This window comes from Mauremys mutica, chromosome 2, assembly GCF_020497125.1.
Source record: "Mauremys mutica isolate MM-2020 ecotype Southern chromosome 2, ASM2049712v1, whole genome shotgun sequence".
Taxonomy (NCBI): Eukaryota; Metazoa; Chordata; order Testudines; family Geoemydidae; genus Mauremys; species Mauremys mutica.
The window spans coordinates 121,723,308-121,746,343 of record NC_059073.1 but is presented as its reverse complement, the minus strand read 5'-3'; the positions used below and the strand labels follow the sequence as shown (position 1 = coordinate 121,746,343).

The 23,036-nt window shown below is 41.6% G+C and overlaps 1 protein-coding gene across 3 annotated transcripts in view; it reads right to left on the bottom strand.

The window, feature by feature from the left end:
* Window positions 1-680: 680 nt before the first annotated feature.
* Window positions 681-23,036, bottom strand: part of SLC22A23 (solute carrier family 22 member 23) — a 178,078-nt gene continuing 155,722 nt past the window's right edge. For 2 of the 3 annotated variants that reach the window (XM_045006200.1, XM_045006201.1), the window contains 4 exons: window positions 18,781-19,013; window positions 15,430-15,462; window positions 14,619-14,742; window positions 681-4,993 (listed from right to left, as the gene is read on the bottom strand). In XM_045006200.1, coding sequence (XP_044862135.1) covers window positions 4,645-4,993; window positions 14,619-14,742; window positions 15,430-15,462; window positions 18,781-19,013 — 739 coding nt within the window. In that variant the 3' untranslated portion in view covers window positions 681-4,644. Of the gene's footprint in view, window positions 4,994-14,618; window positions 14,743-15,429; window positions 15,463-18,780; window positions 19,014-23,036 lie in introns of those variants that run through there. The other variant, XR_006577049.1, reaches the window with a different exon arrangement.

Genomic DNA, 23,036 nt, shown 5'->3' with positions numbered 1-23,036 from the left:
ACGCGAGCTGATTTTCAGTGGCACTCCCACTGCCTGGGTCCTGGCCACCGGTCCGGGGGCCTCTGCATTTTAATTTAATTTTAAATGAAGCTTCTTAAACATTTTAAAAATCTTATTTACTTTACGTACAATATTTTAGTTATATAATATATAGACTTACAGAAAGAGACCTTCTAAAAACATTAAAATGTATTACTGGCACGCGAAACCTTAACATTAGAGTGAATGAAGACTCAGCACAGCACTTCTGAAAGGCTGCCAACCCCGGTCTAAACAGACAAGACAGACGAAGGGTGGGAGGAGAAACAGGCACAGATGAGTGAAATGACTTGCCTGAGGTTGCGCAGCAAGTCAGAAGTAGAATCCTGGTCTTCTGAGTCCCAGGCCCATGGATCATGCTGTGGCTTTTCTGCAAATGGAACTTGTAGTTGAGCAGCAGAACTGCTTCAGCTGCAACATATCCTCTTCCTTGAAGGACAACCTTAAGGCGGCAACTGGTGGCTGAAGTACCCTTAGTTAGAGAATCTTTTTTTTTAAAAAATAAAAAAGGTTAGTGGTGTTATGGGAGGTTTTAAAATTTTCATTAAACTTTTTCAGTAGCTGGGGTATTTTTGAAAGCACAGCTTTAACACTCATCACACTGAAGGCAAGAAAGACATTCAAAAGGAAGTATGCTAATGGGGCAACACCTTTTTATTTCTGTACATTTACATACAAAGTTTTTCAGTAGGTACAACAGATGTAACATCATGCAGACATTTAGCTTGTAAGACTGTTTTCAGTCCTTGATTTAAGCTTGTGCTATGAATAAGCACCACCAGACTACTCATGATCAAAACATACAGTAACACGATTCTTTAATAAAACTTCATCAGAAACTGAGGGGAGGGAGGGAAGTCTCACCCACTAGACAAACACACTGTACTCCTTTCCCAAGACATTTCACACAATACAATTAAAATGAGGATTATTTTTTTTTAAGTTAAAGTGTGGGAGATCAACCCACACTTAAGTGTTGTCTTTATGTGCTAGCTACAGGTGCAATTTGACTTGACATTCACAGAGTTCATTTAATGGCACTTCTGCTTCCAATTTGGTGATCTTTAGCATTTGGCTCCAGGAAGTGGCATCATTTAAGAAAAATACTTCCATGTTAAAACAAAAACAAACCAAAAAACCCCTGCTTCACCAAAACAACATTTTTCAAAAGTGGCAAAGAGATTACATGGTTTTCCCCACCTTATCTATTTTCAGTGCGTTTGGCAACAGAAACATTGCTGAAAAACACACCCCTTAAAATGATCAGGTGTAATGCATTTTCACATTCTGTTTAAAAATTCTAAAAGCAAAACCCGCCCCTTAAATGGTAACTAAAAGCCCCACTAGTGGGCTAGAATAACTGAGGGCTCATGGAAAGAAATGGGCCTAACTGGACAGCAAAGCTTTGAATGCTTTCCTTGTTGTGCTGGCTGGGAACAGTAGTCATCTGAGAACAGTGTTTCCTTTGCGCTGTGGAGAACCATGATTGAGAAGCGTATGGCTTGACAGACAGTTGTTAAAAAACTGCCACAGTACCCAACCATACAAAGAACCGGACAGGAAACATGTTTGTTTACAGCCTCCAGCCCTGCTGTATCATTTAGTACCGGTCTGTCTCTTCCCCAGAAACTTTCCAGCATCAGATACACTCCACAAGAGCTGATGGCCAATATCTTTTTAAAAAACAGGCTTTCATCCTCTCAAATGAGCTATAACAGAGCTACCGAGGCAGGCTATTACTTAATGTTTTTGCCATGACTGAGCCAAGCAAACCATAGGTGTTGGGACCTCATTTCAAAGGACTAATACCAAATGCCTCATCTCAGGCAAATTAAAAAAAACAAAACAAAATACAAAAGTAAATTTCACAAAAATTGCCAAGTGCTCCTGTCACCTAATGTATTTATTTCATATATAAATAGGCTGATATGTTTAAACAGTTCCTTTTTCCTGGGACTGTTTGTAATGAAAGAGCAGACACCAGAATAGGAAACTATAAAGTGCTGTGGACAGCAGCGATGACACACCAGGACCATGACGGTGCTAAATGCAATCCACCTAATAGGCTCGTGAAAGGCCTACATGATTTATACTGTAGCCTGAGTATATTTGCACAGAGACCATGAACTAAAAAGTATATGGATTGCAAGGTGCTGCGTAACAGCTCTGAGTCTGGGTGCATGCCCGATTTCAAACAATCCTCCACGCTCTCTATTGGTCTCCTGTGTCAAGGCCCCCCTCCCTGGATTATTATTTGTTTTACTTTCTAGATTTTGATATAAACCCACTTTTCCTGATATGTGGCTTGTAACAAGCTTCATATAAAAGGCAAAAGGTATTACACAAATTTGGCACATGAATACTGCACAAACCGAAAGGCCTTATTTTCAAGGTGAATGCAGACTGCAAAAATCTGAACGCAGAACAAAACGAAGGAGAGGTGGCCACTTTCAAACCGTACAGTAACTAGAGAGTGTAGGAAAAATTGGTCTGTTGCTGTCACAGCAAGTCTAACTAAGGTGAAAACAGTAGCGTAACTCCAGGCAAAATTACCATCAACTGGTCCAGTGTTTCTTATGTGGCTCAAAAAGAACCTAAATGTCCACATCCTCTGTACAAAAGTTAGCAGCTTTAGGACAACATTGATTTTCCAACCACAACAATCTTGTCACTTCTCCAGGCCTGCTCGTCCTCTTGCACTCATCAGCATCTGCGGCTGTGTGGCTTACTGCACTACTCACAGTCTTGCTGATTTTGTGTGGGTTACAAGAGGACAAAGGCAGCCTAATGGAGGATGTAAGTAGTAGGTACAGCAGTTAACAGACAATATATAGAGCAAAAGAAGGGGTAGGGAAGAAGAGGAAAGTGCAGATTAGCCTTTCCATGCCTATGAATGCAAGATGTCCATCAAACAAAGTGGCAATCATATGGATGCTCAATACAACATTACACATCCTGCTGCTCTGTTCATTTAAATGGCTGTACCACTGGGCAAATAAAAAATGCATGGCCTGAGTGAATAAGGTAAGGAAGGTAGCGGTGGGGGAATGGTTAATCATGAATATCCTTGTATTAACTAGATCCTTAAGACAGTCACACAACAAGAATCAAAATCTGATGGCCAATGCAAATCTGTTGCTGGCTTGGGGACTGGGAGGAGGTGGTCACCTGGCTATTATCAAGTAGCCATCTTTACAATAAATGAAAGATTTGCTTCTTACTTTACTAAGCAGAGGCATTTTAAATTACTTTAATCAAACAAGTGATCCTATAGTACTTTTTTTTTAAAGGGAGAATCTACAAGAGCACATTTTTGGTGGGATTAAGGTGGAAGTTCATTGTAAATTCTTGGGTCAGAAATAGCAAACAGGAGACAGCAAAATATATAGTAATCACAATTCTGGCTTGGACAGGAGGTTTTAAAAATGTCTAATTAAAGAGGACCCATTTCATAGGGAGTGCCCTCTTGACCTAAGTAACATTTTAAACAGCCCTTCCTTTTTTCCCCCCATCTTCAGTATTTATTCAAATAATCAGTTCATTCCCTTTTATTCTAATAAAATAAATTTAAATAAGAATAGGCTTTAAACAGTTAGGGCATGCAATGTCACAGCTCCTTGTACTAGTGGGAATTTCAGCTAAACTCCCTTTTGGAGCAAGCATTTCAGATTGTAGCCAATACTCCTACATTTTGTCTCCTTTAACCAAAAATATTCTCTGGAACACTAGGATACAGATATTGGACCTCCTGTTAGTTAAAACCATTCTTAGTAAATCTAATTTTACCACTGGTGGTCAACTCATTTCCGTTGTTTATATTATTATTAATCACTTGCAGGAAATCTCTAAAAGAGCCGAATGTGATATTTAAAATGTAGAAGGCTGATCCTGACTGAAAAACTAAGCTAGTTTATGTAGTGTTTTGCTGATTGCTTTAACTACAGTAAAAAATCAACTCTACTTTAATGTAGAAAATAACTTTTAAATACATATGGGGGCACCGTCAAAACCTAATTTACGCTAAATAAAATGCAGTCAGAGTTTGAATTACAACAGGTTTTTTTGTTGTTTGAACAAACAGAGCAGGCAACCTGGGGGATCTGACTTTCTAGACAGGCAGAACTAATGTTGCGCTAGCCTAAGTTTCAGTGGATTCAACTTTGCAGCAGAGATACCTCTTTCCTTTAACAAAACACAAAAACAAAACTGAAAACAAAAAACATCATCACACCATTTCTTTTCTGGAATGGCTGCACCTCTTGAAATAAGATGGCTTCATTCATGTGATCAGTGAAAAGGGAGTAAAGTGCTTCTTTAAAATGATAATCAAAATAAATATAAACATTTAATTCCAGGAAAAGAAAGTTTGGAAGGGTTATCTCTGGCCAGTTCTTTTCTCATATTCGTTATTTCCCCCCATAACCTTTTCAAAAGTAATTTGTATACCAGTTGAAAATTCCTACAATAAGTGGCTTTAGCAGCAGAGCTGAATTCCCCCATGTATCCATCTGTTCCATCACTGGTCTGCAAACCCATGCAAAACACCCCCACCCGAAGTGCTCCTTCTCCCAAAAAATAAAATAAAATAAAAATAAATCTGCCCAGTTACATCCCATTGGCAGTGGTATTCTCGGACACCCCGTCGCCCACAGCTGATGAATCGTGGAGGCCAGAGTAATCCTTGAGTTCAGAGTTTGTTAGAAGCAGGGGCTGCTCCCCTTTCTTGTGTGGCAGGAGGGGCTTCCTGGTGTAGTGTTCGCCGTCTGGGATGTTCTCAGGCAGGTTTTGGTTCTTGCTCTCCGGCAAGAGAAGAATACAGATGATGCAAATGAGCGTACAGCAGGCAAAGATCACATGGTGCAGAAAGTAGCCTTTCTGGTTATGAAGCTCCATTATAGGTGCAGTCAGCATACCAAAGCCTGCACTGGCCAGGACAAGTCCAAGTCCACCTCCCCTACAAAGACAAACAGTCTCAACACATACAGAATATAGCAGCTGTGTATTTGAAAAAAACTCACTTCAGCAAAAGATTGAAAACTTTCCTTTTGGTTTATTTTCTGGAATCAAAGTTACTTCACAAAGAGTGGAGCAGTATGTAAAATGAGGACATTACCCAAGCAGTGGCTGCAGAGGTCAGCAAAGCTTACATCCTCATTCTCAAAACATGGCCACTGTGCCTACACCAGCCACCTGATCCATTCCTAACTGAAGTATCCTGCATGAAGTGCAGATGGCTCAGGCCTGGTCTACACTGAGGGGAGGGGGGAGAGATCTAAGTTACACAACTTCAGCTACATCAATAACGTAGCTGAAGTCGACTGAGTAGAGTGCTGCTGCTCCCCCGTCAACATTTATTAAGCCAAACCATTGTTATAAATAATTCATTAAACTATAACGTACATTGGCATATACTTAGGCCTGGTCTACACTACATCGTTAGATTGATCCCACTGATGTGAGGGCTTGTCTATATTACCTGCTGGATCGACGGGCAGCAATCAGCTGTCGACTTACCTCAGTGAAGACACCACGGTACGTAGATCTAAGTTGTGTAACTTAGATCAATACCCCCTCGCCCCCCAGAGTAGACCAGGCCTAAGTGCCCTACTACACTGACATAATAGCTCCACCTCCATGAGAGGCGTAGTGCTTCTGTCGGTGTAGTTAGGGAGACACAGTGTCTGTGTAGACACTGCATTACTTACATTGTCTGTTAGCTCTCTTGTCAATTTCACAGCTCCAGCTAGAGCCCAGCTCTCCAGCCTGGGAGCTGGGGCAAGAAGCCCTGGGCAGATGGACCACGCTCCCGGCAGGGAACAGGGAGCTGGGGTGGGGAGCAGTCTGGCAGGAGCCTATGGGGCTGCCAGGCTTCCAGCAGGGAGCTACCAGCAGAGCAGAGAGACCAGGCTCTCAGTGCCTTTAGATTACACACACAAAAACACCGTAAAATAAACCCTATTTAGGTTGCAAAGTCAAGTACTCAGAAGTTAGGAAATATCAGAATTAAAGTTACCTGGGCAACCTTAATTCGGTCCCTTTTTGTGTAAACATTATGTTACAGTCATGAATTACATGATCACATTTTATTGTTTTCACAGGATCCCTGCCTCACTCAGTGCACAGAATGATGGTGCTCACTGAATGAGCAGCTCTTAAAATTTTGTTTTCTCCTCATTGTTCAGTGTATGGGCCACTCCTCCCTATTCAAACCCGGCTCTGAAAACAATTTTAAATTTCCTCATGGGCTTTTCTATAGCGCTCATCACAAGGCTATTTGAGAGCTCCACAAACATTAAGTGTTGTGAAAATAAATCACAACACCCTTGTGAGGTGGGGCAGGGGGGATCATTATCCTCGTTTTAGTGATGGGGAATTACGGCACAGAGAGAGACAGGTGCTGACTTTCCAATGTGGTCGGGGATGCTGGACCCCTGGCTCTGCCCTCACTCCACCCCTTCCCTCAAGGCCCCACCTCCGCCACACCTCTTCCTGCCCCACCTCTTCCCACCTCCCCCTCCACCTTTGCTTGCCCAGTTCCGCTCCCTCCCCACCACAGCCTCCTGTATGCTGTGAAACAGCTGATTGTGGCAGGCAGGAGGCGTGGGGAGGGAGGTGGCGATCGGACAGGACTGCCGGTGGGTGGGAGGCACCGGAGCTGACAGGGGAGCTGCCACCCATGCAGAGAGATTAAGAGCAAAAGCATACACTAATTTTGGTTGCCTAATCTGAGACACTTAGGACCTGATCTTTCAGAGTACTTATCCTTACACAGTGCTTCATATCTTCAAAGCACAGCTCCCTCTGACTTTAAGTGCAGCTGTGAATGCTCAGCATGTCTGCAGATCAGAATGAACCCCTTAGGCCCATTGGAAAATTCCAGCCCTACAGTCTGGGTAGAATGGCTGGTCCAGATGCAGATCGATTCCCTCAGGCACTTTTCTCTAACAGTAGCTTTGACCTGTAGCAGTTGTTCCCAGGACTGGTTTCACCTTACAATGGGTCCTCAATGCAGCAGCAACAACTTTAGGTTCTCCCTCAGGTTACTGGATAGGGCTCATCTGTCCCCTGCCCAGAGACCCAGGAGCAGGTTTCCCAGTACCTCCCATTTTCTTTTGCACTTTTCTCCGCTGTGCTCCCTCACCCTCATTCTCACCACAGAACTCAGTCACCTGTCAGCCACAGCTTCCATGTCTGTGGGACTCCACTACTGCAGCAGCGTGATGATCTCAGGACCCATAACACTCTCTGTGGTACCCTTTCAAGGCCTGATACCTGCATACTGCCCCATTACATTTAAATTCTGCTTCCTTGGTGCACAGACAGTACTTTCCTGTGAGTCAACATGTTCCAGTCCTCCCGGTGCTCAATTTTTCCCTTTTCCACACAACCAAAACTTCAAATTCAGCAGTAATCTGCACTGCTACATTTTTTTTATTACCATTATATAGGTTATACAGTATGATATAAATCAAACCCAGCACTATAAATCTCTGACCACCAGCCATCTTCCTCAAAAACTAATCCCCATATCCCTGATCTTTTCAGTCTCCATGGATTTACAGCTTGGCTGCTTAAGTGCAGCAAGGGTAGGACATCAAAAAATATGCTGCTCAGACCAGCAGACAAGAGCGAAGCAATCCCTCCTTGCAATGTTTAATTATCTAGCTTTCATTTTACAGAGACAAAGAGTGGTTTCCCCAGGTTTTACAGAAGAAACTGGATTTTTGCAGGGTTCACTGGATTTTCATAGAATCATAGACTTTAAGGTCAGAAGGGACCATTATTGATCATCTAGTCTGATCTCCTGCACAATGTAGGCCACAGAATCTCACCCACCCACTCCTGTAACAAACCCCTAACCTATGTCTGAGTTATTGAAGTTCTCAAATCGTGGTTTAAAGACCTCAAGGTGCAGAGAATCCTCCAGAAAGTGACCCATGCCCCATGCTGCAGCTGACCCCAAATATGGCGATCAGCTAAACCCTGAGCATGTGGGCAAGACTCACCAGCCAGACACCCAGGAAAGAATTCTCTGTAGTAACTCAGATCCCACCCCATCTAACATTCCATCACAGGCCATTGGGCATATTTACCGCTAATAGTCAAAGACCAATCTCATTATACCATCCCCTCCATAAGCTTACCAAGCTTAGTCTTGAAGCCAGATATGTCTTTTGCCCCCACTACTCCCCTTGGAAGGCTGTTCCAGAACTTCACTCCTCTGATGGTTAGAAAACTTCATCTAATTTCAAGTCTAAACTTTCTGGTGGCCAGTTTATATCCATTTTGTGATGGCAGTAGAAATTTTGGGGTCTGGCATTAAGCTTTAGTTAACTTTTCACTGAAAAATTAAAACCTACCTAAGTCTATTGTTTCTGCAATTAAATCTCCCCATCACACTTAAGTAACTTTATGAATTTATACTCGCATGGGTAGTCCCACAGGACTAGGTATTCAAAAGACGTACTAGCAGGATCATGCCCCAAATTGGTGCAATAGTGACAAAGGGCTGATTCTTCTTTGCCCTGCACATTGTGCAGTCATTTACATTAGTGCAAAGGGTGTAAAATTCTACCACAGGAGCACGATATGCTCATTTTGTACTGGTGCATTTGACTACGCTAGGGGCAGAGCAGTGGGGAATCAGGCCCAGAGAGTCAGTGGTTCTCAAACTTTCTGTATTGGTGACCCCTTTCACACAGAAAGTCTCTGAGTGAGACACGCCCCTCCCCCCAAATTAAAAACAAGGGGGTTAATTTAATTTAATGTGGGCTCAAGGCTGACAGCTCGTGACCCCCCCAGAACCACTTCGCAACCCCGAGGGGTCATGACCCCCAGTTTGAGAACTCCTCATCTATTCAATATTGTACCTCAAAGACTGGAAAAAAATGCTCACCTGGATTTTAAAGGCATTTAAATGACAAATTTAAATGCATTGCAAGGAAAACTAAGGGAGAAGGCACAATTTTACGTTCATTGTGTGTCAGGTAGCACTGTAGTTGAAGTCAGAGAGATATTCTCTCACTGTAGGTTGCACTGTGTATACTAGAAACAAAATCAGGGAGCACTATTAATGCTTGAAAACACTATACTATTTATCTTTTGCTGAATTTTTTTTATAATATAAAATGATGACAATTCAACATTTGCAGCGGATGTTTTCCTTGCTGACATGTACAATAGATGCGCATGAGTGAAGCAATGAAACAACTATGTTTCAAAGTGCAGCACACTTTTGTAGTTCACTTTTCTGTCTCATGCGTGGTATGACAGCGGGCAGGATTTAGAACTTTTCTGGGATGCTTGATTCCTAGATATTGTTCTTCCTCACTCAAGAAGTTTCCTAAGATGTGATGGTGCAGTTTTTTGTTTCAATTTTCTCTAACTCATTGAATATTAATCGACTACGGCCTAGTGTTTCAAGCTGGGGTTTGGGCATCTGAAATGGACACACTGCAACATCTTGGACAAATCAAACCTCTCCCTCAATTTCTCAATTTCTAAAATAGCTTCCTCATGTGGCTTTTTCAGTCTTAATTAATTTATATCCTCTGAAGATTATATTACATCATATCAGATCTTAAGAAAGCAGCTACTGTATTTGATTTCTGCCATTCTTTGTGTTACCACTAGAGAGTAGGCTTTGCTCACATTTATGTAAGCTAATAAGAGTGAGAACACTAAAAGAGGATCATTTATAAGACTGTAAAACTGCTCTTGTAATCTTCAATGGTGCAAATGTTGAAAGAGCCTGGCTCAAAATGTGTAGTCTTTAAAGGTCTCCCTATTCATATTTGAGAACTTTTCCTGGTCTATTAGAGTTTTAAACATCACCAGAACATGTTACTAGTAACAATTTAAAATAACAATAGTAAAATATTATCTCAGGAATTCTTCACTGAAGTGAAACTAAACCCAGGAATATGGCTTGCACCTCTCTATAATATTTAGAAACACAAAAGAGCAATTTTAATCCCACCGTAGTTTTTCTCAAGTGTTTGACCCTTTCTAATGCAAGCGGCCTGATGTGACAATGGGGCGGAGAACAAAAAAACCCTTCAATTATTGAAAAGATTATTTATTTGTATTGCAGTTGTGCCTTAGAGACCCAGTCTTGCTCCACTGTGTGAAGTGCTGTGATTTAGAATCCTGATGTGATTATTTGATTTTAACCTCAACAATCTCCCCGCATCTCCACTGGGAAGCTAGAGCCATTGGTGGACAGTGGCCGATGGCTAAAATCCCCACTATTCCTCCCACATACCTTTTCTCTTCACTGCCACTATCAGTAGGGAGGGGAGAGCTGTACAGGAACTAACAGAAAAATTCGCAATGCCAAGGCCAAGCAATACATAGATACTCCCTATCCCCAGGGGCCTAACACCAGGTACGGCTCTCCATCTTTTAGAAACTGGCGGGGGGAGGGGAAGAAGGGAGAAAAACAAAACAGTCTTTCTAAAATCTTGGTCTCTTTGGTAAGTAGCACAACCCTCAGTGGCTCTGTCATCATGCTTATTGGAGGAGGATTTTCAGCTTCATTTAGTGCTTTAGTTCAGTGTTTGAAAGGAGCTTTTTAATGAACTCCTTGGCACAAGGAATTAGAACTCTTCAATGATGCTTTAGTGCTTAGCAGTGTGAAATCAGGGCTGACCAGCATTAAGATGTCAGGGTAATAAGGATCTCAACAATAAATATTTGTGTTATTCCTGGGAGTCTTTATGTCTCTGGAACATCTATTGTAGATTCTAGCAGGAAAAGATAAATTCTTGGAACCTGATGTTGGGGCTATTCAAAAACAACCTTTTGCTTTTTAGAAACAGTGTAGAAGTGCTGGCAAATGCTATTGATTGTCATGGTAGCAATCACACAACAGCCAATCTACTTGTAAGCACCTTAATATTGATACTGTTTTTCCTCACAAACAAAATATGAATAAAGAATTAGTTTGAAAAACCCAGTGACTCCCCCAGTTCCCTTACTATGCCCTCCCAAAAGACACTGATTGGAGCATCAGTTGAGCATAGGTCAAGTCCTGAAAATAAGATGGTCTGCCAAAATGCAATGCATTATGGGTGGTATTTAATAAAGACAATTGCCCTGTAAAGGGTGTGAGGGAGAAGTGGCCAGATGCTTATTTCATGACACCAGAGCAAAGGCATATCAGCATCTTAGCAATCACACTTCTGTCGGAAATGTGTTAAGAATATAAGAATGGTCATACTGGCTCAGAGCAACAGTCCATCCAGCATCCTGACAGTGGCCAGTGCCAGATGCGTCAGAGGAAATGGACAGAACTGTCCACTCCTAGCCTCTGGCAGTCAAAACCAGAGCATGAGAGTTGCATCCCTGTTTTATTATCTATCCCTTCCCTACTAGTTCCTAACATTTTGTTAGCTTTTTTGACTCACACTTTACATTGAGCAGATGTTTTCAGAGAACTATCCATGATGATTCCAAGGTTTGTTTCTTGAGTAGTAGCAGCTAATTCTGACCCCATCATTTTGTATGTGTAGTTGGGATTATGTTTTCCAACGTGTGCTACTTTGCACTTAACATTGAATTTCATCTGCCATTTTGTTGCCCTGTCACCCAGTTTTGTGAGATCCCTTTTCACAGTCATCTTTGGATTATCTTTCTCGGGTAATTTTGTATCATCTGCCAATTTTGCCACATCACTGTTCACACCCTTTTCCAGATCATTTATAAATACACTGAACAGCACAGGTCCCAGTACAGATCCTTGGGGGACCCTGCTATTTACCTCTCTCCACTGTGAGAGCTGGCCAGTTATTCCTACCCTTTGTTACCTGTCTTAACCAGTTACTGATCCCTGAGAGGACCTTTCCACTTATCCCGTGACTGCTTACTTTGCTTAAGAACCTCTGGTGTGGGATTAGAGGAAAAGGACATTTTTGGTTTGCTTTGTGCATTTGACAACATTTAGCTGTTTGTTCTGAATAGTCATTCAGTTGGTGAGTTCCCTCTCTGTTTAGTTCTGTCACATAACAAGGAGAAAATAAAAAAAAAGAAAAATCTATTGTAAAACCATAAAAATCAGCAAGGAGTCAAAAAACAGTCACAGTTCCTGAAACAACTTAAAAAAAATAACTGGACTTGATTACATGTTGATGTATCCCTTTAAATTTTAAATTTTAATCTTTTCCACTTTATTATCTCTTGTGAGAAAAATCACTAAGGTTCAAACATTTTCATCTGTAATTTAGGAAAAACTAACTAGAGAACACAACCTATTGTAATGATGTCCTAAAATAACCCTTTAATAGTTATGATAGTAAACCAAAGGTGAGTTTTGCTTCACAAGCAAAAGCTAATAATGATTCAAACTTGCTTACACACTCGTCTCTTCCTCTGCCAAAATGAGTTCATTTGTGAAATATGTACCTCAAGCCACACAGCTGGAAAAAACAACACTGAATTAAAAAAGGAAAGGTTTGACCCTTTGCTACACAGATAACGAAATATTGTAAGGACATTCCACTTTGGGAAGTTCTCTCTGTCTCTCTCTCCCCCCCTTCCCACCTTCCCTTTTTAAAGAGCCTAAATCTAATTGAAAGTCAATGGGCCCTAAAGCACCTAAATCATTTTGACACTATTGCAACTGTTATCCAGAACGTACGAATGAAGTCTATGTACAGTGCATGAGATTATGTTGTTATAAGTAGTGAATAAATTAAATGGAAACTGATATTGCAAAGATATGGCTGGGAAAATTCCCAGAAAAGACCCGACCTTCCCATTTTCACTATTCTCAAGGATATCAAAGGCCATATTTAGGGCAAATATTTGACTCCTTTAAGATAGGCCTGTGTTGGGGAGGTGAAGGGAGAGGCAGACCACTGAACGGCCTTTGAAAGGCATCATGGCACCACTCGTGCTGGTGGAGAGAGGATGAGTGCAGAGGGAAATGATGCACCTTTGAAAGGTGCAGTTCCACTGACATCACCTCTGGGGCTGTTATCACTGCTTGCTGCACTGGTTGCCCCCCCTCTTTTCTTCACCAACCTGCCATTGATTTTTGGCTGCAGCTTTCACTGGACGGAAGCAGGGCTGCTTGTGTCTATTCCCCTTTTAGAGCACCCACACAGGGCCAGCATAACCTTCTCTCTCAATGGCCTGGGTGCAGACTTGAGATGCATCAGAGGCGCTTACTCATGGGTGCTCCGGTGCTGGAGCATCCATGGAAAAAAATAGTCGGTGCTCAGCACCCACCAGCCACAGCTGTTCGGCAGCTCAGAATGGGGCGGAGGGAGGGCAGAGACCAGCAAGCGGCGGGTGGGCGGGGGCCTCGGGCAGGGGGTGGAGTGGGAGCGGGAAGAGGTGGAGCAATGGTGGGGCTTTGGAGGAGGGAGGTGCAGAGGGGCGGGAAGAGACAGAGCAAAGGTGGTGCCTCAGGGAGGGGGCAGAGGCACAGTGGGGGTGGCACCTTGAGGGGAGGAGCAGAGTGGGGGTGGGGCCTCAGACAGAGAGGAAGTGGAGCACCCCCGGGGAAAAGTAAAAGTTGGCACCTCTGTATGCATGTGTTTACTACTTTCACAAACCCATGGGGATACGGAGAGGTACTTTTTATTAAACCAAGTGGCAACAGCATAATTTAATTGTTATACTCCGATTCAGCAAAGCACATAAGCACAGGCTTCACTTTTTAGCATGCACAAAATCATTTCAAAGCCTGCAAGAAAACTGAAGTACAACGCAGTGGAAGAACTGGAGATCAAACCAAATTATAGCTACAACGCCTCATGCGATTCTTAATGTAAAAAGTATTGTTCATAATTAAAGAATCATAGAAAAGTAAGGCTGGAAGGTACTTCAAGAGGTCATCTAGCCAATCCCCCCCAGGCTGAGTCAGGATAAAATATACCTACACCTAGTAGTTTGTCTAACCTGTTCTTTAAAATCTCCAATGATGGGGATTCCACAGCCTCCCTTGGTAAACTATTTCAGTACTTAACAACCCTTATAATTAGAAAAATTTCCCTAATATCTAACCTAAATCTTCCTTGCTGCAAACAGAGATGATTACTTCTTGTCCTACCCATGGTGGACATGGAGAACCCCCAGATCCTTTTCTGCAATACTACTGGCTAGCCAGTTATTCCCATTTTGTATATGTGTGTTTGATTTTTACTTCCTAAGTGAAGTACTTTGTACTCATCTTATTGAATTTCATCTTACTGATGTCAGACCAATTGTCCAATTTAAGATATTTTTGAATTGTAATCCTGTCCCCCAAAGGGCTTTCAACCTCTCCCAGCTAGGTGTCATCCGCAAATTTTATAAGCACTCTCTTCGTTCCATCATCCAAGCTGTTAATTAAAACATGGGAGAAAGGGTGAAACTGTCTGATGCAATGTAAATAAATCTCTCTATTTATATGCAAAGTAGCTCCCAAGAGACTGCTCAAACTACAGAACATCCCAGAGTCCGTTGGACAGTATCAGATTATTAGAGATATCACCTGGCATAAACAAAAGTATGCTTTACACAAGAAATGATTACTAAAGTAAGGACATCTGAACTGGTTCCCCACCCCGCGGTGGGAAGTTTGGAGGTCTTACCTTATTACTGTTGGTGTGATTTCAGCACAGAAGAAAACACTAAGACTTCCAACAGCATGCGATGAAAACATACCCACAATGGAAAATGCAGTAGAGAATTTGTCCTTGACGCTGTCACTCATACCTGTTAGACAGGCAGACAGACACATGTACATGGAAATTGAGCTCAGTACAATCAGTATATGGCCCTCAAGAAATGAAACAAGACTACCATATTAAGTCACTCATTTTCACCTTAGATGTAAGTTTGAGTCTCCTCCCCCAACATTTATTTAAATCAATGTTTAATAAGCCATGTACCAACTACCCAAAACATAAATAAAAATGTCATAACATATTTCCAAAAAACAGCAGTAAACCGGCAATCTCCAGCTTTATTACCAACAGCCATCACAAAGTGGTAAAGCTCAAAAAATGTCTCCAAACACTTTCAGGCACTGGACATTTCCCACCCAAATCTGGTAGCCGTATGGAGACAACCAGAATTAATCATGACCTAGTACAGTTCTGTGGTTGAGACATTGCAGATGCTGCAATAGAGGAAGATACAAATAAAATGTTCTCATCTCTACCACAGGCCTGCAGAAAAAAATCCTTATACTGCAACTGATCAGACCCACAGGACCTGTAACAATGAGCAGCTAGCTCTACAAGAAGAGCCCTAGGACATTGAGCTCAGCAGCCACCTTGCACATGAACACTAGCAGTTACTGCAATCAGGCTCTGTATCCTCAGCGACTCTTGCCTTTCAGATACACCCACTCAGAGTGCAAGCAGTTCAAAACACTGCATAGACATTTGTAAACAGTACCTGAGTCTGGAAGTTGACTATATTTTCCAATCACTGGATCCACAGACCGCAAAAGATAAATTAAAATGAGAGAGAGAGAGAGTTAAATATGTGATTTATTCAAAGTGGAAAAAAACAAACACACAACACCCTCCCCCACACCAAACCAAACTGCAGCCCTCCACCTCCTCCCCATACTCTTTCCTTTCAGTATCATGACTGGAGTGGAATAGTCTTTCAAAACCATGGCATGCAATTTCCAGGCCTATTCCCAACTGGAGAATGGAATTCTAATGAGGTGATGATAATAACCGCACAGTGGTAAATCATTTGAAAAGACCCAGAATTAGCACTAAAATTAAACAAAAGTCTCTTTGTTGGTAACAAAGGTGGAAAAGAAACTGCTGTCAAGCTTTGCTGTAACCCTGAGGGAATGGCCACAGGGGCTTTAGTTAGAAAAGGAAACCATTACAATCAGCATCCCTGCATTGCTAAAACACATCTTTTTCCCTTGCCAAAATCCAAAGTGAGTTTACAGTGTTTAAAATTATCCACAAGCTGCTTTTTGGCCCACGTTCCTATGCGGTGCTAAGTAATGCTACATAAAAAGCAGAACAATAGTTATGCGAGCCTGGCAGAACACCCTAGCAGCTGGGTTACTCCAGAGAGCTTAGAGAAGTTCTGACTCAGGAGAAACCCTGAAATCTGGAAGGAGATCCCTCTGTCAGAGGCCTTACAAGACACAGACAGACAGACAGACACACACACACAGACGCGCACACAACTGTTAAATTATACAAACAGCATGGCCATTCATTTCTCTCCAAACCATGGCCTTGCTGCCTATAAGGAGTGATGGTGGGATGTGACGGGGGGGACAGACCGCAGTGGAAGGATACAAGCTGTTCCAGAGTCCAAGGCTGCCTTTTCCTCCTACTTTTGTACAGGCAGTTTTTAGAAATGGGAGGGGGATAAAGGGCAAACAGTACATGATGGGGCTCTCAGCAGATGGGAACAGAAGGGTTTAACATGGGCATGACATTAATTCTCATTAATTCTCAATGTCCATCTTCAAGGTTAAGAACGGAACACAGCAGGACAAAAATAATTTAGAAATAGTTGTAATCTAGCTATCATAAATCTGTTTCTTCAAAGGCGTGCTTTTTTGTAGTTCATCATTATGCAGAGTATTATAAAAGGAAGATGACCATGTTAACATACCACCACAGATGTATCAACACGGTTGCAGAATTGTGATAAATCTTATACAAAGCACGCCTTGTAAGGTGTCATTGGAAAAGTTGTAATCTGTTGAACAGTGTTAAATGCGTATATTATCATTGTATGTGAAGTTATGAATTTTTGCTATATGTTTTGCAGCATGAGCTTTCATGGGTGAATACCCACTTTGTCGGATGCAAGTGGGTATTCACCCACGAAAGCTCATGCTGCAAAACGTCTGTTAGTCTATAAGGTGCCACAGGATTCTTTGCTGCTTTTACAGATCCAGACTAACACGGCTACCCCTCTGATACGTGCTATATGTTTGTATCTCAAACATATTGCATTCCTGGGTAACACCCACAAGACAGATTTACATCAAGACCAGCAAGCCATGGTTGATGGGCCATTAAGGAAAATCAACTCTCCCGAAGGGCCCCTCCCTATGCCTCAGAGAATATGTAGACCATGGATGCCTCATGACTCAGCCAGGGCATGCAGCACATGTGATCCCTGACTCCCATGTTTGTGCCAGTAACCTTCCAGGTACATGGACTGGGGGGTATAAATTGGAGACTCTGATATCATGTCCTTGCCTCTTGCCTGCTCCACATCTCTGGACTATGATTTCTAACAAAGGGAAGCTTTGAACATGGACTGAGGGACCTCCAATCTTTTGGGTGATCCAGGGAGACTTACTGCAAGCTAGCAGATTTAACATCACTGCTGTTCTCCTGATCTACAAACTCTGCCATCATCTGCAATGTATATGATTCACTTTAATCATTTAACAACTTTTTTTTTTAAATTAAAACATCTTTAGTTAGTTTACTAAAGATTGACTGCAGCATGGTATTTGGTAAGATCCTGAAGTATATATTGACCTCAGGTGGGTGTCTGGTTTTCTGGAACTGGAGGAAGTTAATACATATGATTGCTGGTTTTAATAATCATTTACCACAGAAGTCTGGTTTGTCTAGGTGGTGCACGAGGGGCTAGAGGTCCCGAAGGGAACTCTCTTTGGCTTCATAATAAGTAGTACAGTATTTTGGGAGCACATTTTTGTTACTGGCTTGATGAAGTCTTATGATAGACTAAACCACCAGTCTGGGGTATATGCCCTGTATTCTGGCAGTTGACTTGAGATTGGTGTTCTTAGCTGTGTTCCATAGCAGGCAGTGTGACAATAATTACTTAGACACATGCATGCACTATACATATTTCTTAATTACACTGCTACCTGTGTGGCCACACAAATCTACCGAGTGGGAGGGAGGAGATAGAGAACACACCTCCAGTTTGGGTGGGACTGCTCCCAATAATTTATAGTAGTGAGACATGTTCCCCTCTGGCCTTTTCTCCAAAAGGCAATTTGACAGATGTTCAGACACACGCCTTTTTTTTTTTTTTTTTTTTTTTTAATAAGAGTTGCAAAACCAGAAACAACCTGAACCCACCCAGCATCAACCCACAGACCTGGTACACACTATTCTTGTCTCTGATATAATTGCAAAAGAGGCAGTCTCTAAGAGGATGGAAATTTTGGGACTCTGCCATCAATCAATTCAATTTCCTAAGCAGGCTCATTGCAGGTCAGAAAATCTGAGAAAGAGGAGGGAACCAAGAATGGGAAACCAATTTCCTTTGGAGCCTCCTTAGAGAAAAAAAAATCTGGTAAAATTGTATGCCATTTCCATGCACTCTCTTAAGACAACAACAAACTTTTTTTGTCCTTTTAAAACCCAGACAATCAATTTTGACACATCCTCAGAGATTGAAATCCACTCTGTTTTTAACTCTTCTCAGCGTGGGTGACTAGCTCTGAGCTCTGCTACAGGAATAAATCCCTGCACCTAGAACAATGAACTGAAAGAATAAAGGGGAAATTGGAGGGAGAACAAAAGAGTTTCACTGTAGTTAAATATGTATAGAGAATGGGCTCAAATCTACAGTGACTTCCATTCCCTATTGCTTTCAATGGGATTGTACAGCATGTGAATCTGCACCATCCACGGAGAGCTGATTTACTGCTCTTCTGTTCTGCAGCAGACAGGTTTTTTCCATATGTCAGTTGAGAAGGCCGCATGCAGCTTTGCAAGGTAATGCTCTCTGACCAGTATCAAGGTGCAAGTCACTTATGCCCTCACTTACAGTTGAGAAGACCTAACTGTAGAAGCGATGCCAGAGCTGTCAGAATCATGAACAGCAGCAGTCCTCCTCTTCGCCCTAGAAACCCAACGACTGGGCACATAGCCAGGCAGGATGCCAGAGCAATCCCTGCCATGGTATAGTAGTCTGCATAGAAATTGTGGGTGATCGTCATCTTCGCTTCATGACCCATCATGCTTTTTGCAAAGCAGTGATGTATCCCAAATCCGGTCAGCCTAGAGGAGACAAAGTGAAAATGGGAGACCACTTCTGAACAGGCAGGCAAATATGGCAAGGTAACAAGGAGCTGGAAAGAAAAGGAAAAACAAACTCTTTGAGCCAGGGACTTCTCTTACTAAGCCTATACAACAGCTAGCCCACTGGGGGCTGAATCTCCTTTGAGGCCTCAAGGTTCCACTGCGGGGGTCGGCAACTTTCAGGGGTTCACCACTTTCAGAAGTGCCATGCCGAGTCTTCATTTATTCACTTTAATTTAAGGTTTCGCGTGCTGGTAATACATTTTAACGTTTTTAGACGGTCTCTTTCTATAAGTCTATATATTATATAACTAAACTATTGTTGTATGTAAAGTAAATAAGGTTTTTAAAATGTTTAACAAGCTTCATTTAAAACTGAATTAAAATGCAGACTCCCCCTGGACCGGTGGCCAGGACCTGGGCAATGTGAGTGCCGCTGAAAATCAGCTCGCGTGCCGCCTTCGGCTTGTGTGCCATAGGTTGCCTACCCCTGTTCTACTGTAATACAAATAAACAATGATCAAAAATTGACCAAACCAAAAGACTTGTGATCAACTGACCTGATTCTAATAGGTACTAAGCCACAGCAGTTCCCAAATCAAGCCATGTGAGATTACATTTTTATTATGTGATTGGAAGCAATCTGAAATCAGTCATGAAAACCAATCAGAAGCTGCCTTCAGATTAATTTAACAGACTTCTGTTTTGATCCAATATCTGACCCTTGGCCTTTAGAATGAGTTCTGATGTGATCAGTTTTATGAAGAAGGGCTGTATGGCTGGGCAGCAAGGAAGCATAATACAAAACAGATCACACCATAGATAGTAACCTCACTCCCCAAGGTAGTGCTGCTGCCAAAATAACTTTTAAAATGAATATTTAAAGTGACATACTGAACCTGTATTTAATTTGTTACTATGACTGTTATGAAACAGAAAATCTATGGCTTGAATTGTGGTTCATTCCATACCTCAGTATCAATTTCTTCCACTTACTTTTTACATGAAAACAGGTCTCTCTATTGACCATTTCTCCTCTGTTTCAAATATTTATTAAAAAAAAATAAATGGTGGGTGCGGTGAGATTCATCTGGATAGTGCGAGATCTTAGTGCAATGTAAAATCATTTCATGCGCTGACAGGGCTACTGGTATATTTTAGTGCTATCAACACCTCCTCAGGCAGTGCTACACCTCTCCCAGAAAAGGGTCTCATATCTGTGGCAAATTCTGTAGCACTTAGGTAATGTGGACCTGCCTCATTAACTGAGGAGCAGACAAAATATTGCCAAATTCATTCCACATGTGCATCATTAAGCCACACTTGGGCCTAGGTGTCCAGAATGAATGGCTAGTATGTTACACCAGCTATCCTACTTAATTTCAGGAATTTGAAACAATTTTTATGGAAACCAAACTATGGAAAGCTTTTTGTTTTTTAAATAAACAAACTGTGGGGACTTATACAGCTAAATGAATGACAGTCCTGTGCATAACAGACCAGTCAGTGAAAGCCAAGATAAAATTGTGCACTTTTTGGAACTGCAGAATTGACATATTTTACACTGACAGAATGCACTACAGGACACGTAGTTGTTTATTCTTGTACAAAATTTCATTTGCTTTTAAAATCTACAGAATAATTGGTACATAATTTATTTTCTGTCTTAACTCGGGTGCTTGCTACCTTACAAACACTATTTAATACACAACTAGACAACACTAATATATTACACAAATATATGCAGCAATGATATCCATGTGATAAACGGAAGACCCATGAGATAAATGAATTCATTATACAATTTATTACCTGTGCTCTTCCCTTTAATCCACAACCCCAGGATTTATTCTAACATCTTAAAATTCTGAGGAGATTCAAACAGTTGCCTTTTTTTTTTAAATAAATCAATGTGCCCTGAAAAAAATTCCTCTTTTTCCCCTGAAATGTCTTATTTTTCCCAAAATTCACACCTGCCTGAATCTCAGGACAGACTACATGATGCAGGAGGAATAATAATAATAATGAAAAATAGGCTCTTCTTTCCCTATAATAAACGAGATCTGCCTGACAAACACAAATTTGATTCACAGTCTTCAAAGACTGCAAAACTTCTCCACTGACAATGGCCAAAAATCATCCTTTGTGTTGCTTTTATTCTGGTCTTGGGAATTTCCAAATAAGTCTAATTAAAAGTGGGGTGGGTGAGTGGGAATTCATACAGAGACAATGTTTATAAATCCACTTGAGTTACTGTAGCTATAAACTCAGTCTAGCAGCAAAAAAATTGCTCCAGAATGCATGAGGCCACCACAGTGGTTATTAAAAGCCCACCACTTCTTTCACCAACCAACACTGTAAATTAAGGCGCTGATCAGGCAACTGATTCAGCACAGACAGATCCTTGGAGTCAATGGGCCTCACCCAGGCAGGATCAGTTGATCCAGTGCTGCAATTCATAATCATATGGGTCACTAACTTCTCATGTGAGTGAAGATTACAGGTTGGGGCCCTAAAATCAAGTGGAAATTCCAACTATGGGCAGGGAACTTATATTTCTACACAATTTTTCTAGGCAATTTCTGGTCTTACTACCACCACTCCATCCCAATTTAAAAATCACACAGGTGATCCAAATGGGCACTTAATATAATTGACATACTAGGAAACACCACCACTTTCCCCTGTTCCCTTCCCCACCCTCAAAAGTAGTTAGGGTAATTTTGAAATAGATTTCAAGACCATACATTTACTTTTATTACACACTTGAGAAGCTCTCCCAGTTTTGTGTGAAATAACTCTCAATCAGGGCCTGATCCTGCAAACACTTAAGCACACGCTTAACTTCACTCATGTAGATGTTTGCCAGATTGAGGCCTTAGAATGTAGGTGTCACACTACTGTGTGAGAAAGTGCGCTTTCCCTGTATACCCCTTTAATGATTTGGAGGAACTGAAGTCCTTTTTGTCCAATTTTCAGGACATCATGGTCAGCCACTATACAGGTCACAGCTTAGTATTTATTGCCAGACAACTTCTTCCTTTGCCAAATTAATCCATTAAATTTTAGAAAATGTTAAACAGATTGTAGATAAATTATGCAAACAGTGTTATAATTCTGCAATTGATTACATTCAAATCAACCATATGGGCTTATTTCCTCCTTTCCTCTGAGCTTTATTTGAAATAAAGTCAGGATAAGATGGTAATATCCTTGGACTTTTCACCTTACTTGCTCCCTTCTACCTCCCAGATAATTTAAGACATGCAGATTAAACTGGTAGTCATTAATTTTAATCCAGGATAATGGAAATCTACAGCTTGACCTCTCACTTGAGAGAAACTTACAAGACCCAGCACGAAACTACTGAACAATTGGTTTAAATTTAAAAAGGACATCATCGAATGCACCAAAGACATTAACCACTTTGGACTGATCTGCTTCCTTGACATTGTCCATTGGAAGTATAAGGTGGGATTTTCAAAAACACCTATGGGTACATCTACACTGTGTTTTAAACCCTGTGGCAGTGAGTCTTAGAGACCAGGTGTACAGACTGGAGCTTGTGCTATGGTGCTGAAAACAGCAGTGGAGATGTTGCAGCTTGGGCTGGAGCTCAGCCTCAAAAGCCCACTCCGCTCCTTGGGTTTCAGAGCCTGAGCTACAGCTGAGTCCAAACATCTACACAGTTTTTTTTTTTTTTTTAAAAAGAACAGGAGTACTTGTGGCACCTTAGAGACTAACAAATCTATTTGAGCATAAGCTTCCGTGGGCTACAGCCCACTTCTTCAGATGCATGTAGTGGAAAATACAGTGGAAAGATGTGTGTACACACACACACACACACACCATGAAACAATGGGTGTTATCATACACACTATGAGGAGAGTGATCAGTTAAGGTAAGCTATTATCAGCAGGGGAGAAAAATAACTGTTTGTAGTGGTAATGAAAATGGCTCATTTCCAGCAATTGACAAGGAGATGTGAGGAACTGGGGGCGG